Source organism: Saccopteryx leptura, chromosome 11 (genome assembly GCF_036850995.1).
Source record: "Saccopteryx leptura isolate mSacLep1 chromosome 11, mSacLep1_pri_phased_curated, whole genome shotgun sequence".
NCBI lineage: Eukaryota > Metazoa > Chordata > Mammalia > Chiroptera > Emballonuridae > Saccopteryx > Saccopteryx leptura.
Genome location: NC_089513.1, coordinates 63,487,575 through 63,507,472, shown reverse-complemented (window position 1 = coordinate 63,507,472; position 19,898 = coordinate 63,487,575). Strand labels below are relative to the sequence as shown.

Here is a 19,898-nt window from a genome sequence, read left to right as displayed (position 1 = left end):
GAACTGCCCCTGAGGTAGGGCCGTGAGAGCCCCTGTGGGGTGTGGGGTGCGTCGGGCCCATGTGCCTGGCAGGCCCGGGAACTGCCCCTGAGGTAGGGCCGTGAGAGCCCCTGTGGGGTGTGGGGTGCGTTGGGCACATGTGCCTGGCAGGCCCGGGAACTGCCCCTGAGGTAGGGCCGTGAGAGCCCCTGTGGGGTGTGGGGTGCGTCGGGCACATGTGCCTGGCAGGCCCGGGAACTGCCCCTGAGGTAGGGCCGTGAGAGCCCCTGTGGGGTGTGGGGTGCGTCGGGCCCATGTGCCTGGCAGGCCCGGGAACTGCCCCTGAGGTAGGGCCGTGAGAGCCCCTGTGGGGTGTGGGGTGCGTCGGGCCCATGTGCCTGGCAGGCCCGGGAACTGCCCCTGAGGTAGGTGCGTGGGCGGCGGGGGGGTGGGCGAGCCTTTGGAGACCTTGCACAGGGTGTCCAGAGCCTGTTGTCCAGCAGGACGTTGGGCTCCCCGGGGCTAGGAAGTGCCTTTCCCGGTCTTTAGATTTGATGGCTGAGGGGCTGGCAGGCGGCTGGTTGAAGTGCTGTCTGTGCCCCAGCTACCCTGCAAGGCTTGGGAGAGCAGGTCAGTCCGTACCCGCCCCCCATACACACATACTCCTTACTCCCTGGCCTCGGAGCCTCTTCTGTGGGAGGCCTGGGTGGAAGCTTTGAGTCCAGTTAGTCCTGCGCTCCAGCCTGTCTGCTGGGGAAACTGAGACCCAGCATGTGGACTGAGCAGCTGGACTTGGGCCCATCCGTGAGAAGAGCTCCACTGGGCATGGGGAAGCCGCAGCCCGCGGTCCCCTCCTCCCTCCTCCCTCCACCCCCTCCACCCCTTCACCGTCTTTGGGTGTTGGCTCCTTCCCTCTCTGGAATTATGGGCTGGGCACTACACATGGTGCACAAGTGGACAGTGCCCTTTCTGGCTGTGGGGTCAGCAGCCTGCCCTCTGGAGGCCCCCAGAAGCTCCAAGGGGAGCGGGCACTGTGGGCTTCTGTGTGGGCCCACGGGCATTCTCCTGCTGAAACGTGAGCCCCGCGCGCATGCACATGGCTGCTTGCAGTGTGTAGCTAGTCTGTGACCCACGTCCATGCTGCAGGGGGATGTACCCGCAGGACGGTGTCACGTGAGAGCACCCCGGGCGTCTTGTCCACTTGGAGCCCCCTAGTCACTCTCCTCTGAGGGTTACTACAGTGACTGACCCCTATCCTCCCTAGGGCTGTGGTACTGATTTGGGGACGTCTGTGGCTTGGATCACACAACGCATCTTCTTTTGTCTTCCTTTGCTCAGCGCTGTTATTGAGACTCAGCCCTGCTGTGTAGGCAGCCAGGGCTGGTTGTGTGGTGGTGTGTCCTCTACACACATGCACGTGGTGTTTTGCTCGGGCGGTGGGGGGCGCGGTGTGTTCCCCAGGAGTCTTTCAGCAGTGCTGCCTCGCGCGTGTTAGCGCGTGGCCTTTTGTGGCAGAGCTGTGTCTCTGTTGGGGCTGCCCAATCTGCTGGGTTGGTGTTTTGTCCTGAATGTCCAGGTGTTTCCAGAGCCGGGGGCCTGTGTGTGCCAGTGCCTGGCAGGGTGGTTGGGCAGCATGACTCCACATGGCAGGTAACTGGTCCTGGTGGTGCTCATTCCCTAGGACTGTTGGCAGGCAGGGAGCAGTCCCGGCTGCCTGCTTCCTGGCTCGCTGTGCCTGTGGGCCCCGTGGGTGCCCTGCCCCTGCCCGCCAAGGACGGTAGTCCCTAGAGCCTTTAGGTAGCATTGCGTGGTGCCCTGCGGACTTGTGTGTGTCCTGCTCTCCTGGGTGCAGCTGGCCGAGGTGTGCTGAGCTGAAGGCACAGGGACCTCTCATTCACTCTGCGGGTCTGTCTAGTGCCATCCTCGCCCCCTGTCCCAGCACCCATGTCACATGAGCTTCCTACCAGAGGGTGGCCATGGAGTTGCTCATAGATATGCACAGAGGATCCTGCCCCAGGCTCTCCTTTTCTGTGTGTCTGACTAATCAGGCCTCAGCCTTGGCAGGGGCACCTGGGTACCTTGGATAAATAGGACCCTTGCAGGGGCAGGCTAGCCGTGGCCACCCTGTAGTCAGGGCCAGTGAGCTAGGGGCAGCTTCATGAGGACCCAAGGTTACTGCTCACAGTGTGTGGTCGGTTCCTTCCACCATGGCAGACCGGGCCCTGCCCTCCAGGACCCATCTGCTTGGGGGTCAGGGTGTGGGCACTCCTGGCAGCCCAGTGAGTTGGGTATGGAGGTTGAACAGTACAGGGGTTGGGGAGTCTGTCGGGAATGATGTTTGGAGGAAAGGAACAGCATGACCAACGTTCAGGGGCTCCCTGGTGCATGCTGGGGACTGAAGGGGGCCTGAGGAAGAAGAGGTGTCAGGCAGTGCCTCAGACACCCCTTATTCTGCACGTGGTGGGCAATTCACTGCAGGGGTTAGTGTCCCGGGGGCAGGGAGAGGTCTCACAAGATTCTGGGAGAGGCTTGGTGGGCTGGCTTAGGTGGGGGCAGGGAGCCAGAGGGTTGTGGTGGCTTCCAGAAAGTGGGAGTGCCTTGTGTCCACCTGCACATGCCGGGGACCCAGTGGGGGAGGTCTGTGAGGGCCCAGCTCTTTGGGTCTCTGGAGTCATGGATGGAGAGGTGGACAGCAAACGACTTTTGGGTTTGGCAGTACTCCAGGCCAGATGGTCACTGCTGCCTGCCGCAGCCCCCTTGGTTGCCCCGGATGCTAAATTTCAGGCTGCACGTGGGCATCCTGGCCACATCCCAGCTGAGGGGAGTCCCAGACAGTGCTGTGTGAGGGAAGGCCGCTCGTGCTGCACGGCCTCGTGGCGGGCTTTGTGCAGCCTCCACAGCAGGGGCAGGGGAGCCTCGGGGCCCAATGTCCAGACAGTGCTGTGTGAGGGAAGGCCGCTCGTCCAGGCAGTGCTGTGTGAGGGAAGGCCGCTTGTCCAGGCAGTGCCGTGTGAGGGAAGGCCGCTTGTCCAGGCAGTGCCGTGTGAGGGAAGGCCGCTTGTCCAGGCAGTGCTGTGTGAGGGAAGGCCGCTTGTCCAGGCAGTGCTGTGTGAGGGAAGGCCGCTTGTCCAGGCAGTGCTGTGTGAGGGAAGGCCGCTTGTCCAGGCAGTGCTGTGTGAGGGAAGGCCGCTTGTCCAGGCAGTGCTGTGTGAGGGAAGGCCGCTTGTCCAGGCAGTGCCGTGTGAGGGAAGGCCGCTCGTGCTGCACGGCCTCGTGGCGGGCTTTGTGCAGCCTCCACGGCAGGGGCAGGGGGCCTCGGGCCCAGCGTCCAGGCAGTGCCGTGTGAGGGAAGGCCGCTCGTGCTGCACGGCCTCGTGGCCGGGCTCTGTGCAGCCTCCACGGCAGGGGCAGGGGGCCTCGTGGCGGGCTTTGTGCAGCCTCCACGGCAGGGGCAGGGGGCCTCGTGGCGGGCTCTGTGCAGCCTCCACAGCAGGGGCAGGGGGCCTCGTGGCGGGCTCTGTGCAGCCTCCACAGCAGGGGCAGGGGGCCTCGGGGCGGGCTCTGTGCAGCCTCCACAGCAGGGGCAGGGGGCCTCGTGGCGGGCTCTGTGCAGCCTCCACAGCAGGGGCAGGGGGCCTCGTGGCGGGCTCTGTGCAGCCTCCACGGCAGGGGCAGGGGGCCTCGGGCCCAGCGTCCAGGCAGCTCCCAGCAGGCTGGCCTCCCCAACTTTTGGCGCCTTAAACTTTTCACTTAGCTCTGTGAGGTGGTTGTCTGTTGGCAGACGAGACTGAGGGTCACAGAGGACCACTGTTTCTGTTGGTTGGTCTCCGTTCTTCTGTGTGTGAGTTGTGAGTTCTTCTGTGTGTGAAAGGTAAGATTTGGGGGATCCTTTTCCCACGCACCTTGCCAGGTGTGTCTGGCCCAATTACAGCCATTGGGCCTCTTCCAAACCATGTTTCAATTACCCAGTTACTGTCAAAAGGAAATTGCTAGTTGCTTTTCCAGTATCAAAGTCTTCTGGCCTTTCTGAGAGTAGCCCCAGGAAGGGGCCTGGAATCTGACCCCAGCTAGAGCAGGAGGGAGTCCCGAGGCAGCCCACGGCGGGCAAAGAAGGGTCTAGGAGCTGAGTCTGCCAGGGCCTCCCCGTTTGGCCCAGACCAGGAAGGAGAGAGAAGATGAGCTTTGCCCTTTGGGGAATTTTTCCAGGAGAGGTTGGCAGAGGCTCCCGCAGCCCCTCTCGGGGCCACCCTGCCTCCTGGGGCTGGGAACAGGCATGGCAGCTGCATCTCAGGAGGAGGGGACACCTGTGATGTCCTAGCCGTGTGCGTGCCCAGCGTGCTGGCCGCTGCCCCCGTCCTCGGCCTGTCCTGCCTCACATGGTCCTGTTCTCCCCCCACATCCATCACCGCCTGGAGACCAGGAGTCAGCTCATTCAGTGGACCCTCACATCACAGATAGAGACATGAGGGCTGCCATCTTGGGAGGGGCCTAGGAGGGAACTCTCTTCCTCCTTCACAGGCCAAGCTGGGCAGTCCCCCGCCTCCAGGCAGCTAGGGCGCGTGCTGGCCTTGGCAAGCAGCCTGAACGGCCCAAAAATCCACCCCAGTGCCCCCGCCTGCCCTCAGCTGGAGAATGGGCCCTTTGTTGGCTCTGGGATGGACAGACAGCTGACCTGGTCGGCCTGTCAGCTGCCTGCCTGCGGCAGTTGGCCAGGGCTGTTCAGTGATGAGTTCAGGGCAGCCAGCTGAGCCAGCCTGGGGTTGGGCCGCCCACCTGTCCCTAGCTTCCTCCCCTCGGCCTCAGGCAGGGCTCCCTCTGCAGGGGCCTGGGGGTGAAGGGCTGAGCCTGCTCCCTGGGCCATCTGTGGGGAGGGCAAGGAGAGGCCCCTGTGGTGGTGGTATTAGGAGGCACGCCTATGGTCAGTGCCTTGTCTGGCCCTGGCTCCAGGAGGTCTCGGGGCCCGGCCCCTCCCTGGGAATGCTGGTCGCCCTTTGCCTCAGCTCAGACTCCAGGGACTGCCCTCTACAGAGGGATGGGGAAGACTGGGGAGAAGTGGACAGGTCTGGGAAACCAGGCAGAGGCTGGGTGGTGGTAGCCATGCTTTCTGGGCTAGACCTATGGGTGGGTGGGTGACCAGGCCTGGCGCAGCTTGGGAGATGTGCCCAGGAGGCTGGGCAGCTTCACTAAAGCGATCTGGGCAGAGGGAAGGCTTCTTTCTCAGCAGGGGTGGGGAGGGCCTATGGCACAGAGGGTTGGGTGGGCCCTGAAGTGTTCTGTGGTGGGAGGTATGAGGGAGGGCAGTTGCAGCCAGTCCTGGAATGTTCTCGTGGTTTTTGGGGAAAGGTTTGCCAAGCACAGAGGTGACAGCTGGAAGGGGGGGATGGCACCAGGGAACTCTGGAAGTTTCCTGTGTGTTTTGCAAGCCCAGCTGCCCCAGGTGGGTGGCCCTAGAGTGGACAGCTGGGGATGTGGGTATGCTGTCGGCATGCATGCTGCCTACGGCATGTACCCTGATGTCCTGCCAGGAGTCTGGCCCTGTGCCTGCCCTGCACGCTCATTCTCCCTGGAATGCCCTCCTGGAAGCCTCCTGCATCTGTCCTCCATTTATGGGGCAGACTCTGTGTCCCTAGGTGCAGTGGGCAGTCCAGGGCCCTGTGAGCCTCATATACCTCTTACCTGTCTATACTACACAAGTCCCCACAGCCTGAAAACTAACCGGGACATCAGGACCGGTCGTTCTCGGCCATACCCCACTGTCATGTGTTCATGCAGGGGCCCTGCTGGGCCTGGGCCACGGTACGTGGCACACAGTGTGGGTCCATCACCGTGTCGCACGGCATCTCTGGCCCGTGGTTCAGGCCTCTCAACATCCCCCTTGCTCTGTGCCCTCCAGAAATGCCCTGTCTCCCCGGGGCCTGCCTGTGTGTGTGTGAGGCCTGGGGGCTGTCCAGCAGCAGGCAGGTGGGTGGACAGGTGATAGGCATGCTCCCCGTTGCAGCTGTCGGGTGCCACCTGTCAGAGTCGGCACGCTGCTGGCCCGGGGCGGGGCACTCCAGAGCCAGGCCTAGCCTGCCTCCCCTCTCCCACCTCCAGGACCCCGGGCAAGAGGCATGCTCTGTGCTTGTCCTCTGCCATGCCTCAGAGCCATTGTACACCCGGGATGTGACATCTCTTCCTCAGCCTGTGTCCTTATCCCTGGGAGGGGAGGGTGTGCAGGCCTGGCCAGGTTGCAGTCAGGACTGGCAGCATGTGACCCCAGATGGTCGGAGTGGGAGGGGCCGAGCCTCTCAAGTGTCCGTGTTCAGCAGACACCTCAAGAGTGTTCCTGTCAAGGCCCTGGCGGCAGGCGGTTCCCAGTGAGAGGCCTGGCACTCAGAGATGGGGTCAGATTGGGTTCTGAGTACTGCCGGAGGCAGCCGTCGAGATGGGGGCAGGGCAGGGCCAGGCCATTTCGGCGAAGACAGTCAGTCTGAGCTCCGGGTCTGCACTGGGCCTGGTTCTGCTCTTGTGTCCCTTGGCCCTGGCTGCTGTCCAGGCTGGCCGCACCAGGCCCGTGTGACCGGCTGCTGGGCTTTGATGATGGCCGCAGGGCTTGGCCACTTCACGTTCCCCTGTTTGACACACTGGCTTGGTCCTCATTTAATCCTCAGGGAAGCTTTGGTGAAGAGAGGGCTGTCTGTCATTTCCATTTGACAGGCAGGGAAACAGGCTTAGAAAGGGTTAGCACCCCACCAGGGTCACACAGCTGGGGGTATCTGAGCCGGGCTTGGGCCCAAGCACTATAGATCCAGAGACTGGACTCCTGGCTTCCTTGTGGCTGATGTCTCTCCTGGCCCAGCTAGCTCAAGGGGCTCATCTCCAGCTGGCCCCCAGCTCCTGGTGAGCAGCTGTCTGGGCAGTGCCTGCAGCCACTAAGCAGGGCAGGAGGTTTGTGGGGGGAGGCTGGATGCAGGGGCCTGTCCAGTGTCTCCTGCAGGGGCTCTGAGGCTGGGGGCCTCTCCCCTGGTATCCTCCTCCCAGAAGCTAGGCTAGAGACATCTGGGCTGCTACTGGCCCGACTCAGGTCTGCCGCCCCCTGCCCAGCGTTGGCCTCTGCTCTTCCTGCTCTGGTTTGACTTAAGCCTGGCTGCCTGGCGGGTGGCAGCTGAGAGAATGTGCAGCTGAGCTGGGGATGGCTCTGGGCTCTCAGGAATGCAGCCCTCCCAGTCTCCCGCAGCCAGCAGCCTCTGGCCAGAGACACAGCGCCCCTCCCTGGCTGGCTCCCCTTCCCCGTCCCCTGCTAGAGCTGGTCTGAGCCGGGGGCTTCTGCCCGGTTACTCAGGCCCGCTCTGTTCCGTCCGTGAAGGGGTGCAAAGCAGGGCTCTTGGGGCTGAGCCCCAGCCCAGGCCCTGCCCCTGAGGTAGAGGTGGAGAGGTAGGCTGCTTATCGCCAGAGCAGGGCCGGGCCTGGGAAGGGCCAGCAGCTCTGTGTCCTGGGAGCCTTCCCAGACCAGCTGAGCTAGCAGACACTGCCCCATGAGTCCCATCTCTGGAAAGGCCCCTGGGTCTCTGTTAATTAAATACATTTGTTTGGTAAAGGCAACTAAAAATACTTATAGCATTGTAAGCTGCAGAGAAGAGCTGGCTAATTAATGCCTGGTTTGTTTGGCATCTGAAATATGCCTTCCTCTGGGGTATGCCCAGCTCCAGGGTGCCCTGGGCTCACTCACAGCCCCCTCACCCTGGGGGCTACAGAGGTCTCACTCCCTCTGGGGGTGTGCCCAGCTCCAGGGTGCCCTGGGCTCACACTCACACAGCCCCCTCACCCTGGGGACTACAGAGGTCTCACTCCCTCTGGGGGTGTGCCCAGCTCCAGGGTGCCCTGGGCTCACACTCACACAGCCCCCTCACCCTGGGGACTACAGAGGTCTCACTCCCTCTGGGGGTGTGCCCAGCTCCAGGGTGCCCTGGGCTCACACTCACACAGCCCCCTCCCCCTGGGGGCTACAGAGGTCTCACTTCTTTGCCTTCTCAGCTGCACCAGACCTCCCATGCTTTCTGTGGGCCCCTCTTTTTCCCTTACCCCAGATATCACCTCCTCTGGGAGGCCCAGCCTGTCCTAGGGAAGGTGGTGCACTTTTAGGGGTCCCTGCCACCTTTACATTACATGGCTATACAATTGGTGGTGGGTAAGGGGTGGGGCTGTGGTAATCTTCAGCCCCCCAAAACCCCCAGCCCTGGGCTATGACCTCTGTTGACTGATGAAGGGACTAGGCCGGTACCAGCTTACTGGTATACAGTGTGTCCTAGGCAGGCTGCTTGGGGTGAGGTACAGGCCTCAGCCGTATTCTTACAGGGCTTGGGGGATGGCTCAGGGTGGGACTTGGGACCCCTACCTTACGTGGGCAGAGGGCTGGGGCACAAAGACATCGGCACAGTTTTCTCAGGCCCTCACTGCCACAGATCCTGGTGGACCTGGCCAACCCCGGTGGCCGGCCAGCCCTGGCCTACGAGAGTGTGGTGGCCCAAGAGGGCAGCCCCATCCTTCGCGACCTGGTCCTCAGCCCTGACCGCCAGTACCTCTACGCCATGACAGAGAAGCAGGTAGGTGCTGCGCTGCTGGGTGCATGTGGGGGGCCCACCCTGGGGAGCTGCGCGTGGCCGCCACCGGCCCTCACTTTCCATGCTGCCTCTGGTCTCTCCTGGGCCGGGTGTAGAATGCCCGTCGCTCCTGAACGACTTCATGTCTACAGCAGCAAAGACTCGCGTGTGAGAGCATTATCAGGGTACTGGTGTCACGGCAGGCTTGGGTGTGTGCCTCGAAGGGGCCCTGAGTTCTCAGACTGGGACCGGGCCTAGAACTGGCCTCGTCGGCCTGTGGGGGAATTGGGGAGCAGCCCCTGTGGGGCCTGTGGCTGGCCTGGCCCGCCTGTCAAGGCCATTTGCTTGTGCTTTTGGCCTGGCATGCTTGCGGCAGTCTCGCCCTTCTGCTCTACCTGGTGAACCATGGTAGTTGTGGGGGGATCGGGAGGCAGGTAAGAGAGACAAGACCTCCCTCCCTTCTTGGCCAGCTCTCATTTCTCCTCTCTTCCTCTCCTGGCTGTTGGGTTCCTGGGGATCTCAGGGCAACACAGGTGCGGTTGGGGTGAGTGGGGGCACAGCCTGCCTCTGTACTGAAGATGGAGGCCAGCGAGCCTCGCTACCCTGGAGCTCGGAGTCCAGACAGATGGGAGACTAACTCTGGCCGGAGTGGCCGGTGCTTCTCTTAGGTGGCTCACCTGTTGTCCACTGGCTCACTCCCTGGCCATCACCACCTGGGCTCCCGGGGGAGAGGCCTGATTCAGCCAAGGTTGTGTCACTTGGGACTGGCTTTTCAATAGACTTAGCTGGAGGAAGTGCTAAGCTGGGGGTGTCCCTGAGGTCTAGGGCCAGGGGGTACACAGTGGTGCTGGGGACCTGAGGCTGGCAGGGGCCCCTGGCATGGGCCTGGTGGGGGCCTGACACAGGGTCTTCTGCCAGGTGACACGAGTGCCTGTGGAGAGCTGCGTGCAGTACACATCCTGTGAGCTGTGCCTGGGCTCTCGGGACCCCCACTGCGGCTGGTGTGTCCTACATAGCATGTGAGTCTGGATGGGGTGCGGGGGAAGGGCAGGAGGTCCTGGCACCCCAGCCTGGCTGTCTCTGCCCCAGGTGGCCTTGTTGTGCACCTGGGGTAGTCACAGCTCCCCTCCAAGCTTCTTGAGTCTTTCCTGGGCGAGGTGCTCTGGGTTTGGCAGTTTGCCGTGACCAGCTGAGTTGCGGCAGCCCAGTCCCATCCTAGTAAACATAGCGTGTACCGAAGCTAGAGTGCTCCTTCAGCGAGACACCAGCCCTGCAGAGCAGGCTGGGTGCTGGCCCCTCCTCGGGCCCCCTGCCCACGCCGAGCCAGCCCCCTCTGCCCGCAGCTGCTCCCGTCGGGACGCCTGTGAGCGGGCAGACGAGCCTCAGCGCTTCGCCTCAGACCTGCTGCAGTGTGTGCAGCTGACCGTGCAGCCTCGCAACGTCTCTGTCACCATGTCTCAAGTCCCGGTGAGTGTGGCCACCTGGTGAGGCTGGAGGATGGGTGGGGTGGCAGGACCCCGTTTACCCACACTTCCTGCCATGGGTGCCCAGCTCGTGCTGCAGGCCTGGAACGTGCCTGACCTCTCGGCCGGCGTCAACTGCTCCTTCGAGGACTTCACTGAGTCCGAGAGCATCCTGGAGGACGGCCGCATCCACTGCCACTCACCGTCCTCTGGGGAGGTGGCACCCATCACGCGGGGCCAGGGTGAGTGCACCACAGCTAGGTCTGGGCAGTGCCCGACGGGGCCTCCTACTGGGGAGGTAGGTAGACTCTCAGGGACAGAGAGGGTATTGCATGGTGACCAAGGGAGATGGCAAGATAAGGAGCAGATGCCTACAGGGAGTGGTGTAGACAGGAGGCAGGGAACACGGGTGCAGAGATACATGGGGGCCCTGGCCGGTTGGCTCAGCGGTAGAGCGTCGGCCTGGTGTGTGGGAGTCCTGGGTTCAATTCCCGGCCAGGGCACACAGGAGAAGCACCCATCTGCTTCTCCACCCCCCCCCCTCCTTCCTCTCTGTCTCTCTCTTCCCCACCCGCAGCCAAGGCTCCATTGGAGCAAAGTTGGCCCGGGCGCTGAGGATGGCTCTGTGGCCTCTGCCTCAGGCGCTAGAATGGCTCTGGTCACAACAGAGCAATGCCCCAGATGGGCGGAGCATCACCCCCTGGTAGGCATGCCGGGTGGATCCCGGTCGGGCGCATGCGGAGTCTGTCTGACTGCCTCCCCGTTTCCAACTTCAGAAAAATACAAAAAAAAAGATGCGTGGGGTCCCCCTGGTATGTGCAGGGTCCACACGCTGGAGGGGCTCGTGAGCAGCCAGCAGCTGTGCAGTTGGTAGTTGGGTTTATCTTTAGCAAGATCATTTTCTGTTTGGGGATTGCCCTGCCTGGGGGTCTTGAGTTAAGCGGTTTTGTGTGGCCCTGATGACTTGAGCTTCTGCTCCCTGCAGGAGACCAGCGGGTGGTGAAGCTCTACCTAAAATCTAAGGAGACGGGCAAGAAGTTTGCATCCGTGGACTTCGTCTTCTACAACTGCAGTGTCCACCAGTCGTGAGTGTTCGTCCTCCTGTCTGGGCAGGGCACGCTGCAGCCCGCCCAGTGGTTAGGGCAGAGGGCGTGGCCTGACATGAGAGCAGCCTCCTGAGGAGGGGGGAGATGAGCCTGAGGCTGGGGCAGAGGCGCTGTCAGGGGGTGACATGGTTCACCCCTGGAGAGTCTTGCCTTCAGCCTCAGTGTGACCTGTGGGTGCCAGAGCAAGGTGGGGAACGCAGGGAGTTGGGAGAGGGGTCTGCTACGGTGTCTAGATGGGAACTAGCATGCCGTGGCACTGGCTAGTCAGTATCTGCTGTGCTGGGACAAGTAGAAGTCTGGGTCCTCGCTCACACAGGTGGGGAGAAGGGGGCCCCGGAGAGTGTGGAGCACAGAGAACCAAGGTGGGAGCTCTCCCTGGTGCTGGCCGGGACTCGTGTGCCGTCTGTCTTGGCTGTGAGCATCAGCTATAACGGGCGAGGCAGAGGACCTAAGTTTGTCCTGCCGTGGGCTGGGGCACTGGGCCTAGAGGGCTGCTCTCGGCTCCGTTTCTGACCTGGAGGGTGCCCAGCCTTAGAAGGGCCAGCATGGGGTGTGGGGATGGTGGGGTTCAGTTTTATCTGTGTCTGTCCTTGTTAATGCGGCCTGGGTGTTATTACCCGGGTATGACCACTCTGTCTTGGGCAGGCTGGGATCTCTGGAGCACTTCAGAGCTGGAAGGGATTGAGGGTCTCAGGAAAAGCCCAGTGGCTGGTGGGTTAGGAGGTCCTCTAGGAGCCAGTGACATTTCCCTGGGTGTCAAAGTGGCCGTGGAGGCTGTAGACACAAGGTGCCAGTCATCCGAAGCTGTGTGGGCAAGAGCACTGAAAGGTCCCCGTCCCAGCTCTGGGGTTGGGTTGGAATGAATGGGACGAGCTCCTGCCAGGAGCCTTCAGGGAGGTGGACGTCTCCTAGAGCTCTATCCAGCATGCAGCAGCTGCTAGCCACCCAGATTTAAATCTAAGTTATAACTTAGGACAGAACATAAAATACAGTCCTTTAATTGCACTAACACATTGCCAGTAGTAATTGTCATGTGTACTCTAATGTGTACAGTGGTCACCACAGTGGACGGTGTAGACTTCAGACATGTCCGTCATCAGGAAAGCTCTGTGGGCTTGCTCTGAGGTGGACCGTCAGGTGATTGAGGGTCTGGGGGAAGAGCACTGAAGGAGAGAGAGAGCATCAGGCAGTTCATTGGTAAGACCAGTTGATAGGGAAGGTCTCCCTGAGCACGTGGAGGGTCAGTAGGGCAGAGGTCTTGGGGTGGCCCTGTGTTCACTGCTGGAGGGGCATCAAGCAGCTGTGTGGTGTGGCCCTGTGTGGCCACTGGTAGAAGCACACAATGCCCGGCCTCACTGTCCCACTCCCTCCTTGCAGCTGCCTGTCCTGTGTCAATGGCTCTTTTCCCTGCCACTGGTGCAAATACCGCCACGTGTGCACACACAATGCCGCCGACTGCGCCTTCCTGGAGGGTCGTGTCAATGTGTCTGAGGTAAAGCTATTGGATGGGGCAGGGCTTTAGGGTATAGCAGAGCCACATGCTCTCTGTAGGTGGTCCTGGGAGAGCTCCCACGGGTAGCTGAGATGCCACCCAAAAGGTCTGTGAGGTTGGGGACGTCATTCATGGCTATCTTGGTCTGAGGCCAGCCAGTGGCATTGTTGGTGGTTACTGGGTCTTTTTTATGACCTTTAGGGGAGGCACAGAAGCCTCAAGCCAATGGTCCCTCCTGGGTGTGGGTCCTGCTGGCCATGGGGCACTCGGGGGCTTTAGCTATCCTAGGCTTCTCTGGACAGTCCTGGGACAGAGGAAATGCAGCAAGCCCTGGCCCTGCTGTGGGCCTGCCTGAACAGAGCCTCCCCTGTCACCCCGCACCGTCACCCTCTGGACCTCTGTTGCCCGTCACAGGATAAGATGGCAATGGGGGCAGGTTGAGAACGGGCAGGGACTAAGGGCATCTGGGGTGGCAGTGTCCGTGAGAGTGGGTGCTGTTAGGGCCAGGGACGTAGGAGGTGGGCGGTGGGCTTTCCTCGGAGTTTGGCCTGTGTCGGGAGCTGTGGTGTCCTGGGTAGCAGGAAGCTAGTCGTGCTGACCCCTGTGGGGTCAGTGACCCTGGGGTCTGGGAACCTCAGGAGGGCTGTGGTGGCCTTGATGGCAGGGGAAGTAGAGCAGCAAGTGCAGACCTGGCCTGGGAGTCTGCCCATGCAGGGCTGAGGGAGCAGTTGGGTCCAGGGAGGGCTGTTGGGGGGTGGATTTATTCCACAGATACTCCCTCTTACGCTGTAGTCTCAGTGTTATGGGTACCTCTATGAGAAGTGTAAGATGTCCACAGACTTAACCGATCCATTGTTTGGAAGGACTTGGGCTCCCAGCCCAGGCCTCCACTTCCCATCTCTGGCTTAGGTTTGGCTCCTCTGTGACCACCCCTCACTTAGGAGCATACTGACTCTGGACTTTCTCGGTTCCCCATTGGAAGGAGTCCCCAAGATGGCCACTCCTTGCCCTGTCCCTGTGCTCTCGCATTTGTTTGGGTTGTTTGAAGTGGAAGCCACCAGAGCACGTTAGGAAGGGTGGTGAGGGGCAGCCGGCGCCAGGTCGATGGCTCAGCAGGGCTCCCATGTGAGCACCCCTGAAGCAGAGTCTGCACTCAGTCTGAGCTGGCGCCGGGTCGATGGCTCAGCAGGGCTCCCATGTGAGCACCCCTGAAGCAGAGTCTGCACTCAGTCTGAGCTGGCGCCGGGTCGATGGCTCAGCAGGGCTCCCATGTGAGCACCCCTGAAGCAGAGTCTGCACTCAGTCTGAGCTGGCGCCGGGTCGATGGCTCAGCAGGGCTCCCATGTGGAGCACCCCTGAAGCAGAGTCTGCACTCAGTCTGAGGCGGCCCAGACCTAGGAGCTGGGACTTCCCGCTAGGAATCCTGGGTCTGGCTTCTCCAGGAATGGGAGTGTGGTTAGCGTTTCTACAGCAGTCACGTGCCTTCCCTCCCAGTGGCCTTACCAGGACGACTGACCCTGGTCATGCTGTCCCTAGAAGTGGAGTAGAGGGCAGTCTTCTCGATTCCTCGTCTGGGTAAGCAGAAGTTCTAGGTCAAGCGAGTACAGGTAGAGCTTGGGTCATGTAAGCAGACTCGTGGCCCCTCACTCACTTTCCACTCTCGAGCCAGTGTTTAGACCCAGAGCCCTTTTAATGCAGATGGGTCCCCTCAAGGAGAAGCCCTGGTCTGCTTGGTCTACTGTTCTATACCGCTCATCTTTCTCCCAGCTCGGCCTGGTCTCGGGTCACTCCTGGGGCCTGAAAGGAATGTCACAGCCCTGAGCGGACCTCTCTACATGGCCGAGGCCCCAGCCAGAGCCTGGGCCGGGGTTACAGAGTCTGTACCCCAAGGCTGACAGTGGCGTGGCCTGCTGGGCAGCGGAGATAGTGCCTGTGCAGAGTGGAGGGGTGAGGTAGGGAGCAGTGAGAACAGTTCTGCTGGCCAGGATGAGCCAGGGCTGCTGGGTAGCCCAGGAGGGGCAGCCCAGGTCTGGGAGGCAGCAGGAAGATCTCTGGGCCTGGGGGCTGGGCCGTGCACCCCTTCAGATGGCCACGAGACCCCCGGCCCAGGTGAGGGCCAGTGGTCTTCTGTGCACATCACCGTCACCTGCTTCTCTCGGTAGAGACAAGGAGGCACCCTAGACCCAGGATAAGCGGTCAGCCTGCCTGGTTACACCCTGCTGGCTCTGCTCCCCCAGTGTCCCTTAAAGGCCTCCGCAGAGCCAGGCTTGGGCCCACGCCGTGTTGGGAGATAGCGCAGGCTTTGGGGATTAGGCCTGTTTTCAGCATCTCTATTTAAAAGTCCAGCTCAGTGATACCCCTGAGCCCGCTTCCTGCTGTGGCGGCTGTCGCTGTGCTGCAAGGGAGCGCGGCTGTTGCGTCAGTTTATTGTTGCAGAAGCACTGGCCCCGGGGGCCCGACTGCTTTTCTGCCTGGCTATTTTTACATGCTCCCCGGGCCCTCAGCGGAGCCTATAACCCCAGCATCCCACTATGGCTGCTCCTCTCTCAAGGGCCTTTTCAGCTGTGGGCCAGATGGGGCCCCTTGGTTACTGAACGATGGGCTCCTGGAGCTCTAGACAGGGCACTGTGGGTCCAGAGGGCAGCGTGCCTACCCTGGGGCACAGAATGAGGCCATGCAGGCTGGCAAGTGTAAAACCCAGGCCTCCTGCCTCTGGTCAGACTGGCTGTTTCTTTACGCCCTCAGTCTAATGGTATGTGAAGTGGGCAGACGGATACTTGCCCTGGAGAAGCACGGGTTGTACAGATTGCAGTCTGCCCACAGTCGGGCACACCCTGCTCTGGGCTCAGCCGAAGCACTGTCACCCCCAGGACTGCCCGCAGATCCTGCCCTCCACCCAGATCTATGTGCCCGTGGGTGTGGTGAAGCCCATCACCCTCACCGCCCGGAACCTGCCACAGCCCCAGTCGGGCCAGCGTGGCTACGAGTGCCTCTTCCACATCCCAGGGAGCCCGGCCCGCGTCACGGCCCTGCGCTTCAACAGCACCAGCCTGCAGTGTCAGAACTCCTCGGTAAGGTTGGCGAAAGCTGGCGGGGGGGGGTTGGGGACCCTTTCTGCTGGACTGGGCTGGTCATACTCAGCCTTAGGATCAGGCTTCTGCTCATGAGCAAAAGGACAGGGCACAGTCAGCTGTTCAGAGCTCCCTAGGTGAGTGCTATTCCGTTCAGGTGTACCTGGGTATGCAGGTGGGGCACTGCCCAGAGCCACCCAGATGTTTGGAGGGAGTACATGCCAGATGTGGGAGTGGGCAACTGTGATGTGGCGGGATATACAGACATGGGTTTGCATGGGGTCTTCAGAACATGGGTGAGGAGGCCAGGCAGGTGTGGTGCTTCTGGGAGGGACACGGTCAGGGTGAGGATGAGTGCCCAAGCATTCGGCTCCTTTTATGTCTCCTGTGGGCAGACTCAGAAACTGTTCATAGTGGCTTGTGCGTTTGCGCACTACTGGGCAGGTATTGCCCGAGTGCCGAGAAGCAGCCGCGTTTGGAACCTCGAATCAAATAGGGAGACATTTTAAAAGCCTTCTGTCGGGTCCTGTTAATTTAGTGACAGTGCTCTTTGCAGAGTCAGAATCTTCCCTGGCGGGTCGGAGGGAGTGGCGTTCTGAGAGGCCCTCGTCCAGCTCTTTCTGTGGCCTCCAGCAGGCCTCGCTTCCCATCTGCCCAGGAGGAATGTGGCCTGTAGTAGCTGAGGCCCTGTTGGTGGTGGCGCCTCTGGGTCCTCTGTAAGGCCTGCCTTTGGCCCCGACTCTTAAATCCCGGAAGGGCCTGAGGCAGAGCTGTGGACCCCTGCCAGTGGTGATGGCCCTTTGGCCGACCTCTCCTGTTTCCCAGCAGGGTGGGCTGGGGTTTGGGGTTCGTAGCAGGCTCCTGGAGGCAGGTCAGCCAACTGAGTGGCGCTTGAGTTCCTTGTACCCTTCTGCCTGTCCTGTCACTTCTCTCCTCCTCGCTGTATCACTGACCTCGCTGGCCACACCTTCACCTGCGTCTCCATGGCTCCCTGGCCCGGCTGTGTCCCCCCTCTCCTTTCTGTCTGTGTGTCTGTTATTTCCCTGTGGCTGCCCCATCCCGCAGCTCTGTCACCTCTTCCCCTGCACTCCTCGTCCCCTCCCCTCTGGCTCTCCCCTCTCACCGGGCCCATGTTGATCGTGACTACAGCCATTTGTAAAGGGAAACGGAGTATCTGGAAACGTGATAGGCTTCTGCAGATAGAATGGTGGTGATCTGCCCTGGGACGGAGTGCAGGACCTCAGCTACAGAGAGTGGGCTGGGCCGGAAGTGCTGGGCCTGGGCTCTTGCAGATCCTGGGGGCAGACAGGGTCGGGTCTCACCTGATAGAGCTTTTTGCGCCCCTATGCCCAGGACACAGGGCCACACAGCTTGCAACTCAAGGCAGTCCCAACGTAGGGATTACTGAGCATGTTTGGCACACATAGAAATGGAGATTCAGCCTGACCAGGCGGTGGCGCAGTGGATGGAGTGTCGGACTGGGACGCAGAGGACCCAGGTTTGAAACCCCAAGGTTGCTGGCTTGAGCCCAAGGTCGCTGGCTTGAGCAAGGGGTCACTTGCTCTGCTGTAGCCCCCCGGTCAAGGCACATATGAGAACGCAATCAATGAACAACTAAGGGACTGCAGCAAAGAATTGATGCTTCTCATTTCTCTCCTTTCCTATCTGTGTGTCCCTATCTGTTCCTCTGACTCTGTCTCTGTCAAAAAAAAAGAAGAAATGGAGATTCACAAAGCATTCCTGCCAGGCATCCCTGGGTGCCTGACTCCAGGAGTAGTAGAGGGGTAGGGAGGTCCGCCTGGAGGGTGTGCCTCAGGTGCTGCTGAGGACAGAGGCTTGGCTGGAGGGCAGGGACCATGGCCACCAGGAAGGAAGACCTGGGGTTGGGGCTTGGAGGGTGAGCTGGGCTTGGCAGGAGGCTCAGCGCCCCAGGTTGGCTGGTGCGCAGATGCTTCTGTTGGGTACCCAGCTCTAGATTGGAAACACCAGTCTGAATAGGCAGAGCCCCCACACCCTGCCGCGCCCAGCTCCCGGCCAGCATCCAGTCTCGGAGAGGGCCAGGAGAGGGACGCGGGCCCGAACCTGGGCCCCGGGGTGCTGGCCTGACTGCTCTGCATGCTGCCCGCAGTATTCTTACGAGGGCAATGACATCAGCGACCTGCCTGTGAACCTGTCGGTTGTGTGGAACGGCAACTTCATCATCGATAACCCTCAGAACATCCAGGGTGAGCCCTGTGGGTGGCCCCCGGGGGCGGGGCTGTGGCCGGACTGAGCTGACCACGTTTCCCCCTGCAGCCCACCTCTACAAGTGCCCAGCCCTGCGAGAGAGCTGCGGCCTCTGCCTCAAGGCCGACCCTCGCTTCGAGTGTGGCTGGTGCGTGGCCGAGCGGCGCTGCTCCCTGCGCCCGCACTGCCCCGCTGACTCGCCCACTGCCTGGATGCACGCCCGCCATGGCAGCAGCCGCTGCACCGACCCCAAGATCCTCAAGGTAGGTGGGCCTCCTGGGCCACTGAGGGGGGTGGAGCTCTTCCCGCCCAGCCGCCTTCCCTGGGCAGCCCTGGCTGGCCTCCCAGCCCCTGTCCCCCCACAGCTGTTCCCAGAGACCGGCCCACGGCAAGGAGGCACGAGGCTCACAATCACGGGCGAGAACCTGGGCCTGCGCTTCGAGGACGTGCGGCTGGGCGTGCGCGTGGGCAAGGTGCTGTGCAGCCCCGTGGAGAGCGAGTACATCAGTGCTGAGCAGTAAGTGCCGCCCGGGGCGGGGGGCTCACCAGGCGGGACCCACAGCCTGCTGACACCCCTGGTGTCCCGCAGGATTGTCTGTGAGATCGGGAACGCCAGCACGGTGCGGGCCCACGACGCCCTGGTGGAGGTGTGTGTGCGGGACTGCTCCCCCCACTTCCGGGCTCTGTCGCCCAAGCGCTTCACCTTTGTGGTAAGCCCCGCCCGCCCAGCCCAGATCCCTCTCCTCTCATGAGGCCTCAGGGGCTGCGAAGCTCTCTCTGCAGGAGCTGGCCCAGCCCAAAGGCCACCTCAAGAGAGGGGCTCTTTATCCTGTGTGCGCCCCCTCATGCAGCAACATCTTAACTCCTGGTCGCTACCTCCTCTCCTCGGCTCTGGGGCATGACTGCAGGCTCTGCTGTGCACTCGGAGCCCTGCCTAGGGGCTGTCTGAGAGCCCAGGAGCACAGGGCCTGGGCAAGGCTGGAGGTGCAAGCGGGCCTCGGGGCCGAGGGATAAGTGTCCTGGTGCTCCTGCGAGTTCCTTCTTCCCGCAGACTCCGACCTTCTATCGTGTGAGCCCTGCTCGGGGGCCTCTTTCAGGGGGCACCTGGATTGGCATCGAGGGCAGCCACCTAAATGCAGGCAGTGACGTGTCCGTGTCTGTTGGCGGCCGGCCCTGCTCTTTCTCCTGGTAAGGGGGTGTGGATGGGGGTGTGGATGGGCTTGGGGTTGGGGTTGGCCCACTTTCCCCTTAGTGGTTGGTTCATATGGCTGCATGTCCCCCTCTGTTGCCTGGGAAACGGGGGAACATGGAGAGCCTGGCCAGCGTGATCACTATGGAAACCGGTGGTGAGAGACAGCCTACCTCAAGGTGGGAAGGACAGATGGGCAGGGCTGGCAGGTGGTGAGGGCCTGGGCCCAAGGTGTAGGCCTAATCACCCTGTCCTGGGGTTGAGGGATCCCTTGGGAATATAATAAGTAATTGTAAAAAAAAATTTAAAGAAAAGAATGCTAACAAAAGCCCTGAGGCTTGAAGTGGATAATTTTAGATTAGGGTTGATAATGGAGCGGCCCTTTAAATATTTTCCTGTGGTAATTATCCATTATCAGACTAATTACTGGTGTTTGCAGCCTTGCTGCGCTCACAGGCCTGGTGGCTGCAGGCCTCCCAGCTGTGGAGGAAGAGCTGAGGAGGGGGACCCAGGTGCAGGCAGTGGCTAGTGGCCTTCCCAGGGGTGGCCCAGCTCCCCTGCTCTGTCCAGCTCCTTCTGCCTACACGTGGTCCCGGCCCAGGCTTAGCCTCACGTTTGGCACTCTGCCCCTCCTGGCACCGGAAGCCACAGGCTGCGTGGAGGCAGCACACAGTAGGTGGGAAGGTCAGGGTCCCCCAGGCTCTGGGCTGCTGCACGGCCCCCCTGAGGCCCCCTTGAGCTCCCTTCCTACCCAACTGGCCTGCTCGCGGTGCCTGCCTAGGCTGGGTTCTTC

At 61.6% G+C, this 19,898-nt stretch overlaps 1 protein-coding gene across 1 annotated transcript in view; it reads left to right on the top strand.

Annotated features, from left to right (window-relative positions):
* The window catches only part of PLXNA1 (plexin A1), a 56,861-nt gene that overhangs the window by 12,999 nt on the left and 23,964 nt on the right, over window positions 1–19,898 (top strand). Inside the window, exons 4-15 of the mRNA XM_066352684.1 lie at window positions 8,421–8,561; window positions 9,477–9,577; window positions 9,902–10,025; window positions 10,110–10,263; window positions 11,007–11,106; window positions 12,505–12,619; window positions 15,490–15,690; window positions 17,819–17,915; window positions 17,986–18,179; window positions 18,282–18,433; window positions 18,506–18,626; window positions 18,968–19,104. Coding sequence (XP_066208781.1) covers window positions 8,421–8,561; window positions 9,477–9,577; window positions 9,902–10,025; window positions 10,110–10,263; window positions 11,007–11,106; window positions 12,505–12,619; window positions 15,490–15,690; window positions 17,819–17,915; window positions 17,986–18,179; window positions 18,282–18,433; window positions 18,506–18,626; window positions 18,968–19,104 — 1,637 coding nt within the window. The remainder of the gene's footprint in view (window positions 1–8,420; window positions 8,562–9,476; window positions 9,578–9,901; window positions 10,026–10,109; window positions 10,264–11,006; window positions 11,107–12,504; window positions 12,620–15,489; window positions 15,691–17,818; window positions 17,916–17,985; window positions 18,180–18,281; window positions 18,434–18,505; window positions 18,627–18,967; window positions 19,105–19,898) is intronic.